Below are 10305 nucleotides of genomic sequence, written 5' to 3'. Positions count from 1 at the left end.
TTGAGGCTGCAATATCTGGGAGTCGTAGTTCATCCAAAACGTAAAGTCCCCCCTGTCTATGGCCTGTCCCAATCAGCCTCCCAGAATGTGGATCCTGCACACAACAAGAAGTGGAAGAAAACGTAACCGAATAACCGAAATCACATATTTGACTAACAGAAGCAAGACTCAAAGTAAGATTAGGAATATAATAAACATTAGAAAGAGACAAGTTAGGTGTGGAGACAGAACCAATGCCTGCTAGAGGCATAGGAGTGCCATCAGCAGTCATAACCGACACAGACGATGCAGGTTTCACAGACACAAAAGATTTATCATCGTATGTCATATGATGAGATGCTCCAGAATCAAGAATCCATATGGAATGAGATATACCTGACACACCAGAGGAGTTCAAACCTTTAGAAGAGGTGGCATACATGGCATGTGATTGAGTGGCAAGAAGTCTTTGAAGCTGTTCTGCAATATCAGATATTTGGGAAGCAGTCTTAGAAGAGTATACAGAATCAGAACTAGAGCCAATGGTAGGAGGAGCAAAAGCAACAACATTGGACGATGGCCCCCTAAAATTCTTCTTATGTGCTCTCCCCAATTTCGGACAACGTGCTTTCCAATGATCTTTTTCTTTGCAGAATGCACATTCATCATTACCAAGCCCAACTCTCCCTTGAGATGTTTTTTTTTTTTGAACAGGAGCAACAAAAACAGATGGAGGAGTTGAGAGAATTTCCTTATCTAACACACCAGAATGAGTCTTAAGTCTGATTTCTTCTGCCAACAATTCACTAACTACTGATTCAACATTAGGAAGGGGGGAACGATGCAAAATACCCCCACGAAGGCCCTCAAAATCATCACGAAGAGCCATTAGAAACCAAACCAGACGTTGCTCCTCTCTTTGATCAATGTATGCTTTGACAACTTTCAACTCAGGTGATTCCATAAGAGCCAATTGATCCCACAGATTAGTCATTGCCGAATAGAATTTCTGAATGGTCATATTGTTCTGCTTAAGGGCTCTAATATCACTTTTCTACTGATAACGTTTTGCAAAGTTAGACTGAACATACAAACGTTTCAAGTGATCCCAAATCTCTTTAGCAGTATCATATTTTGCTAGTTGTACTCCTATAGACAACTCAACAGAATTATTAATTCAAGTAATAATTTTTGAATTACTAACATTCCATGTTTTCAAATCTTTTGCATATTGAGTTTCATTCTTTTTATCTGTAGGCTTAACAGAAGTTCCATCAACAAAACCCCACATATCTTTTCCGATTAAATTTTTTTTCATCACATAACTCCAATAAGAGTAATTTTGTCCATTGAGGTGAACACTAACAGCTTGAAGAGAATCATCCTTAACACCAGCCATAACAAATAATTACAAGAAAATACGACAAACACAATCACTGAGACAAAATAAATTAGGGATAACCTGGTGCTGTGCGAGCATGATTTCTCCCTCTCCAGACGTCTTTTCGTTGATCTGACCGTTGAAGACGAAGACCTAAATGTTACGAACCTGCTGTCCAAAAATCAGCTCGATCCAACGGTTAACGAATGCACAATCGATGTTTTTCTGAGACTGATTTAATAAAATCGGGAATAGGGTTACTCTTCTCTTTTCTCTTTTGGTGGTTGTCTTTCCTATCAAAATAGTCTCTCTCTTCTCTATGGTAGATCCCAAAATCAACCAAAGCTCTTTGATACCATGTTAACAATGAAAAGAGGAAGAAAGAGGAAGAAGAGAAACAACCACTCTAGGGTTTCATAACATATAATGAACCAAACTGAAGTTAATAGGGTTACAATTAATATATATAAAGGAAAATAAAAAATATCTAAAATATCCTTACTACTAATATATAATAATATTATCTAATAAATCCCAGTTAATTAATTTGAAACATAGAAGAAAAACTAAAGTATTAAATTAGTAATAGCAGAATATCTATTTTTACGAAGTTCAACAAAGATATGTTCCTCATCAGAATATCAAGTTTTCAAATATAAGCTACTACTACATAAAATTGATGATCATTCCTACAATTGAAATAAAAATCAGATTACTTGCAAATAGAAAGAAGAGTGAATCTTCAAAATAAATTTTTAGATTCAGATATCCAATGATATTGTCATATTAGAACTTGATAATAATTATGATACACATAATTGATAACTCACTTTGAATACAAGATTAAATCTTAATAACCACAGTCATAAACCTATGCAAGAAAAATAATAAATTATTTATTCTGCAATTGAAAAAAGATTTTTCTTATAAAGTATTGTTTGATAGTAAAGGAACCGTCCATTAATGCCAAGTTCTTGAATCTCATATGTATTTAAATCATACCGGACTACTTCTTCATCATCTTTTACGAATAATATATCACTATTCATCCCTGTTCCAATAGGATATCCAAGAAAAAGGAATGGTACAACTATGAAGAGTTTGATCCATGATTCTTTCGCACCAATTTCACCTAAAATTGATATGTATAAATCAGCCATTTGTAAAAAATTAGATATCAGAGCAATGGAACCATTGAACAACATTAACCGGTTCTCCACCAATTTAAAATTGAAGCTATCATCCGTATATGAGGGTGTTGGTGTTAAAAAGAACTCCTCATTACCCAAATCAAATGACACCAGATATGCTTCATCAGCATATGTTTCATTTCCACCCAACCAATGACACACTCCATCCATGTATACTTGCTCTATAACACTTAGGGGACTTCGATGAAGAGTTGTGATATCCAAATCAAGTTTTTTCCATGAATTACTTTTAAGGCTATAAATTTCCCATAAAGGATCGTATACCACATTTAACCATGGAAAATTTTTCCGATCACTTGAAAAATAATGTAGATATGAATGAAATTTTACATATCGAATCACCTTATAGTCATCTCCAATAGAATCATAGCCAAATCCATGATGTTGAACCTCACAAATTACATAATGTGGTAGAGACTCAACTGGACTAGGAGGAATGACCTTAAATTCGTCAATAGCTGGATTCCACAATACAACTCTTGAACTAATGCCTTCATCATAGAGACAAAGAATACCATTAATACCAGAACCTAAAATATTAATATCACGATCATCCTTTTGAAATGGGGGCGGCCAATCTAATTTCACTTTACTATTCAACCTCTCACCAGAACACAAATGCAACACACAATGACTTTCGAAATCTAGCACCATATGCTTTAAAAGGAGGCATGTATCATCGTAATAGGAATGATTTTTTAGGATGAAATTTTTGCGATATATGTTCATGAAATTAGGGTTTTCAAATAAGATTGCCCATGATTTGTGTACGCATTTAAACCGATACAAAGATTTAAGAGGCAATTTTGACATAATAGAGAAAACAAGATCATTAGGTATATGGTTGCTAACCTTCTCATTTGACATAGCCATGGATTTCTAAGTTTTCTCAAAGTTACTCCAAACCAGTTTTGCTTTCAATTGTAGCAAAGTGGGTAATGAGATCAATACAACAGGCAAAACAAAAGCAAAACCTACTAAGGTTTTTAAATGATAAAATCTATGTTCCATTCAAAATGTCTTTTGGTTTTGCATTTATTTAATAAATAATTACACGTTGACTAAATTGAGTGTTAATTATAAAGATACCAAAATATATATTAAAAGTTATTTAATTGACACATTGTAATACTCCATTTTTGTTTGGCCATTTAAAAAATTTCAAAATGTAGTATGTCGTAATAATGTCTTTAATTTTATATATTTACGATCACATTTTATTGTACTAAAAATTTTTCAAAAAAAAAACATCAAAATTAAACTCATAAATCTATTCCAATAATTGAATTCATAACCCCAAGCTCAATATTTCATTAGCAAGCAAAAAGTTTAATTTCCATTACCCCAATGTTCCATTAGTAACGTAAAGGCCCAATCTTTATTGGTAACATAAAAGACCACGACCATTGACATCCCAAAAATTCAATAATCATTAACACCCCAACCAAAAGCCCAACACCAATTGGCAGCCAAAAACCAAATATTCATTAACATTGAAATCTCACGTTTTCATTATCCATGGACACCTAACACCAAGGATCTACAAAACACTCCATAAGCCCGATATTTGTTGGCATCCAAAAGTCCAATGTCCATTGGCAATTCATAGCCAAACTTTTATTGGCACTACAACCCAATTTTCACTATCCATCGGCACTACAAAAATCTAGGATTCACCAGCAAACCAAAAATTCCAATATCTATTGGCATCCAAATCTCATTACCTATTAGGTAACGATCATTTACATGTATATCGATCCACGCATCGATAATCAATCTAAAGATGATCATTTATATTTTTGTCTATCAACACATTGGTAATCAATCCGTAGACGATCATTTACATTCCCGTCGATATACGTATCGGTAATTAATCCAAAGACGATCATCTATATTTTTCCGATCTACCAGTAACCAATCTGGAGACGATCATTTACATTTTTGTCAATCTACACATCAGTAACCAAACTGAAGGTCATTTACCTTCTTGTCGATCTACGCATCAATAACCAATTTGAATACGATCATTTATATTTTTATCGATCTACCCATGGGTAACCAATCAAAAGACGGTAATTTACCTTCTCGTCGAGCTACGCATCAGTAACCAATCTGAAGACAATCATCTATATTTTTATCGATCTACGTACAAGTAACCAATCTGAAGATAGTCATTTACATTTTTGTCGATCTACGCATCGGTAACCAATTAATAGACAAATATTGATCTACGCACCAGTCTGGGGACGATCATTTATATTTTTGTTGATCTACGCATTAACCAACTCGAAGACGATCATTTTCATTCCTATTGATCTACGCACCAACCATAAATCTGAAGACGATAAATTCCATTCATAATTCGATAACCATTCTGAAAACGATAATTTTCATTTCTATTGATCTACGCACCAACAATAAATCTGAAGACAATAATTTTCATTCATAATTCGATGATCAATCCGCTTTCGCATTATCAATTTATCTGTTTTCACATTATACTCGTCTTTGCATTATTCTCATAACTTTTAATTTTCTTGCGTCTACATTGTGTTTGTTTTCTCATTTTACAATTTTCACATTCACAATTTGACGGATAAAATTCGGATCTTTATATTTACTTATCTTTTACAATGATAATATAAAAACATCGTAATTCATATTTTCTAGTAAAATATAATTAAATAGATGCAGCTGTAGTACCACAACTTTGTCTGACCATTTAAAAATTTCAAAAAATAATATCATAATAATGTTTTTAATTTTGTATATTTACGATCATATTTTATTGTACTAAAAAACTTTCAAACAATCAAAATTAAACTCAAATCTATTCCAATAATTGAACACACATTCTCATTGATGTTTTAACAAAGTGTTCAATTTACATCATAAAAATATTAAAATAAATAAATAAAACGTAATAATAACTAACAAACAAATAAAAATAATGTTTTTGGTAGAAATAGTACAAGCTTCCTTCATCCACATTTTAAGCTTTCATGTTTCTCTCCTTTTGAATCTTCACCAACTTTGCACTCCATCAAAAAGTAGAAGTCTCATCTTCTCCAACTTTGCACTCCACAAAAAAGTAGAAGTCTCATATTCACTTGTCACTCTATAACTTAGGCAAAAAAATAGAAAAATATGAACTCAATTTATCTTGTGGACGCAACGATTTATCCTTGTAGCCTATAAATTGAAAACCAAATTTTGGTTTGAAGGAGAATTTTATTTTCCTAAAAAATTAGAATAGAGGAAATAGAGTTCTTCTTTGCTTCAAAGATCAACAAAGAAAACCATCATCTTCTTAAAATGTAGAGAGTTAGAGAGAGCATGAGCCACACATCACCACCTTCATCATCCTTTGCAAATCCCTTAGGAAACCATCATCAAATCGACCTCCGCAAAAATAGTCTCTCTCTTCTCTACGGTAGATCCCAAAATCAACCAAAGCTCTTTGATACCATGTTAACAATGAAAAGAGGAAGAAAGAGGAAGAAGAGAAACAACCACTCTAGGGTTTCATAACATATAATGAACCAAACTGAAGTTAATAGGGTTACAATTAATATATATAAAGGAAAATAAAAAATATCTAAAATATCCTTACTACTAATATATAATAATATTATCTAATAAATCCCAGTTAATTAATTTGAAACATAGAAGAAAAACTAAAGTATTAAATTAGTAATAGCAGAATATCTATTTTTACGAAGTTCAACAAAGATATGTTCCTCATCAGAATATCAAGTTTTCAAATATAAGCTACTACTACATAAAATTGATGATCATTCCTACAATTGAAATAAAAATCAGATTACTTGCAAATAGAAAGAAGAGTGAATCTTCAAAATAAATTTTTAGATTCAGATATCCAATGATATTGTCATATTAGAACTTGATAATAATTATGATACACATAATTGATAACTCACTTTGAATACAAGATTAAATCTTAATAACCACAGTCATAAACCTATGCAAGAAAAATAATAAATTATTTATTCTGCAATTGAAAAAAGATTTTTCTTATAAAGTATTGTTTGATAGTAAAGGAACCGTCCATTAATGCCAAGTTCTTGAATCTCATATGTATTTAAATCATACCGGACTACTTCTTCATCATCTTTTACGAATAATATATCACTATTCATCCCTGTTCCAATAGGATATCCAAGAAAAAGGAATGGTACAACTATGAAGAGTTTGATCCATGATTCTTTCGCACCAATTTCACCTAAAATTGATATGTATAAATCAGCCATTTGTAAAAAATTAGATATCAGAGCAATGGAACCATTGAACAACATTAACCGGTTCTCCACCAATTTAAAATTGAAGCTATCATCCGTATATGAGGGTGTTGGTGTTAAAAAGAACTCCTCATTACCCAAATCAAATGACACCAGATATGCTTCATCAGCATATGTTTCATTTCCACCCAACCAATGACACACTCCATCCATGTATACTTGCTCTATAACACTTAGGGGACTTCGATGAAGAGTTGTGATATCCAAATCAAGTTTTTTCCATGAATTACTTTTAAGGCTATAAATTTCCCATAAAGGATCGTATACCACATTTAACCATGGAAAATTTTTCCGATCACTTGAAAAATAATGTAGATATGAATGAAATTTTACATATCGAATCACCTTATAGTCATCTCCAATAGAATCATAGCCAAATCCATGATGTTGAACCTCACAAATTACATAATGTGGTAGAGACTCAACTGGACTAGGAGGAATGACCTTAAATTCGTCAATAGCTGGATTCCACAATACAACTCTTGAACTAATGCCTTCATCATAGAGACAAAGAATACCATTAATACCAGAACCTAAAATATTAATATCACGATCATCCTTTTGAAATGGGGGCGGCCAATCTAATTTCACTTTACTATTCAACCTCTCACCAGAACACAAATGCAACACACAATGACTTTCGAAATCTAGCACCATATGCTTTAAAAGGAGGCATGTATCATCGTAATAGGAATGATTTTTTAGGATGAAATTTTTGCGATATATGTTCATGAAATTAGGGTTTTCAAATAAGATTGCCCATGATTTGTGTACGCATTTAAACCGATACAAAGATTTAAGAGGCAATTTTGACATAATAGAGAAAACAAGATCATTAGGTATATGGTTGCTAACCTTCTCATTTGACATAGCCATGGATTTCTAAGTTTTCTCAAAGTTACTCCAAACCAGTTTTGCTTTCAATTGTAGCAAAGTGGGTAATGAGATCAATACAACAGGCAAAACAAAAGCAAAACCTACTAAGGTTTTTAAATGATAAAATCTATGTTCCATTCAAAATGTCTTTTGGTTTTGCATTTATTTAATAAATAATTACACGTTGACTAAATTGAGTGTTAATTATAAAGATACCAAAATATATATTAAAAGTTATTTAATTGACACGTTGTAATACTCCATTTTTGTTTGGCCATTTAAAAAATTTCAAAAAGTAGTATGTCGTAATAATGTCTTTAATTTTATATATTTACGATCACATTTTATTGTACTAAAAATTTTTCAAAAAAAAAACATCAAAATTAAACTCATAAATCTATTCCAATAATTGAATTCATAACCCCAAAGCTCAATATTTCATTAGCAAGCAAAAAGTTTAATTTCCATTAGCCCAATGTTCCATTAGTAACGTAAAGGCCCAATCTTTATTGGTAACATAAAAGACCACGACCATTGACATCCCAAAAATTCAATAATCATTAACACCCCAACCAAAAGCCCAACACCAATTGGCAGCCAAAAACCAAATATTCATTAACATTGAAATCTCACGTTTTCATTATCCATGGACACCTAACACCAAGGATCTACAAAACACTCCATAAGCCCGATATTTGTTGGCATCCAAAAGTCCAATGTCCATTGGCAATTCATAGCCAAACTTTTATTGGCACTACAACCCAATTTTCACTATCCATCGGCACTACAAAAATCTAGGATTCACCAGCAAACCAAAAATTCCAATATCTATTGGCATCCAAATCTCATTACCTATTAGGTAACGATCATTTACATGTATATCGATCCACGCATCGATAATCAATCTAAAGATGATCATTTATATTTTTGTCTATCAACACATTGGTAATCAATCCGTAGACGATCATTTACATTCCCGTCGATATACGTATCGGTAATTAATCCAAAGACGATCATCTATATTTTTCCGATCTACCAGTAACCAATCTGGAGACGATCATTTACATTTTTGTCAATCTACACATCAGTAACCAAACTGAAGGTCATTTACCTTCTTGTCGATCTACGCATCAATAACCAATTTGAATACGATCATTTATATTTTTATCGATCTACCCATGGGTAACCAATCAAAAGACGGTAATTTACCTTCTCGTCGAGCTACGCATCAGTAACCAATCTGAAGACAATCATCTATATTTTTATCGATCTACGTACAAGTAACCAATCTGAAGATAGTCATTTACATTTTTGTCGATCTACGCATCGGTAACCAATTAATAGACAAATATTGATCTACGCACCAGTCTGGGGACGATCATTTATATTTTTGTTGATCTACGCATTAACCAACTCGAAGACGATCATTTTCATTCCTATTGATCTACGCACCAACCATAAATCTGAAGACGATAAATTCCATTCATAATTCGATAACCATTCTGAAAACGATAATTTTCATTTCTATTGATCTACGCACCAACAATAAATCTGAAGACAATAATTTTCATTCATAATTCGATGATCAATCCGCTTTCGCATTATCAATTTATCTGTTTTCACATTATACTCGTCTTTGCATTATTCTCATAACTTTTAATTTTCTTGCGTCTACATTGTGTTTGTTTTCTCATTTTACAATTTTCACATTCACAATTTGACGGATAAAATTCGGATCTTTATATTTACTTATCTTTTACAATGATAATATAAAAACATCGTAATTCATATTTTCTAGTAAAATATAATTAAATAGATGCAGCTGTAGTACCACAACTTTGTCTGACCATTTAAAAATTTCAAAAAATAATATCATAATAATGTTTTTAATTTTGTATATTTACGATCATATTTTATTGTACTAAAAAACTTTCAAACAATCAAAATTAAACTCAAATCTATTCCAATAATTGAACACACATTCTCATTGATGTTTTAACAAAGTGTTCAATTTACATCATAAAAATATTAAAATAAATAAATAAAACGTAATAATAACTAACAAACAAATAAAAATAATGTTTTTGGTAGAAATAGTACAAGCTTCCTTCATCCACATTTTAAGCTTTCATGTTTCTCTCCTTTTGAATCTTCACCAACTTTGCACTCCATCAAAAAGTAGAAGTCTCATCTTCTCCAACTTTGCACTCCACAAAAAAGTAGAAGTCTCATATTCACTTGTCACTCTATAACTTAGGCAAAAAAATAGAAAAATATGAACTCAATTTATCTTGTGGACGCAACGATTTATCCTTGTAGCCTATAAATTGAAAACCAAATTTTGGTTTGAAGGAGAATTTTATTTTCCTAAAAAATTAGAATAGAGGAAATAGAGTTCTTCTTTGCTTCAAAGATCAACAAAGAAAACCATCATCTTCTTAAAATGTAGAGAGTTAGAGAGAGCATGAGCCACACATCACCACCTTCATCATCCTTTGCAAATCCCTTAGGAAACCATCATCAAATCGACCTCCGCAAA

General features: G+C 32.0%; 2 protein-coding genes across 2 annotated transcripts; both read right to left on the bottom strand.

The window, feature by feature from the left end:
- Nucleotides 1-2191: 2191 nt before the first annotated feature.
- LOC101496650 (F-box/kelch-repeat protein At3g06240-like) lies at nt 2192-3509 on the bottom strand. Its single transcript, XM_004498471.3, has one exon. It carries the CDS (start codon nt 3442-3444, stop codon nt 2257-2259), a length of 1188 nt encoding a protein of 395 aa, XP_004498528.1. The 5' UTR covers nt 3445-3509; the 3' UTR covers nt 2192-2256.
- A 3004-nt stretch (nt 3510-6513) lies between these two features.
- On the bottom strand, nt 6514-7834 carry LOC101496322 (F-box/kelch-repeat protein At3g06240-like). Its single transcript, XM_004498470.3, has one exon. It carries the CDS (start codon nt 7764-7766, stop codon nt 6579-6581), a length of 1188 nt encoding a protein of 395 aa, XP_004498527.1. The 5' UTR covers nt 7767-7834; the 3' UTR covers nt 6514-6578.
- Nucleotides 7835-10305: the final 2471 nt, after the last annotated feature.

This window comes from Cicer arietinum, chromosome 4 (assembly GCF_000331145.2).
Source record: "Cicer arietinum cultivar CDC Frontier isolate Library 1 chromosome 4, Cicar.CDCFrontier_v2.0, whole genome shotgun sequence".
NCBI lineage: Eukaryota > Viridiplantae > Streptophyta > Magnoliopsida > Fabales > Fabaceae > Cicer > Cicer arietinum.
The sequence above is the reverse complement of the archived record's forward strand: the minus strand, read 5'-3'. Positions and strand labels throughout refer to the sequence as shown.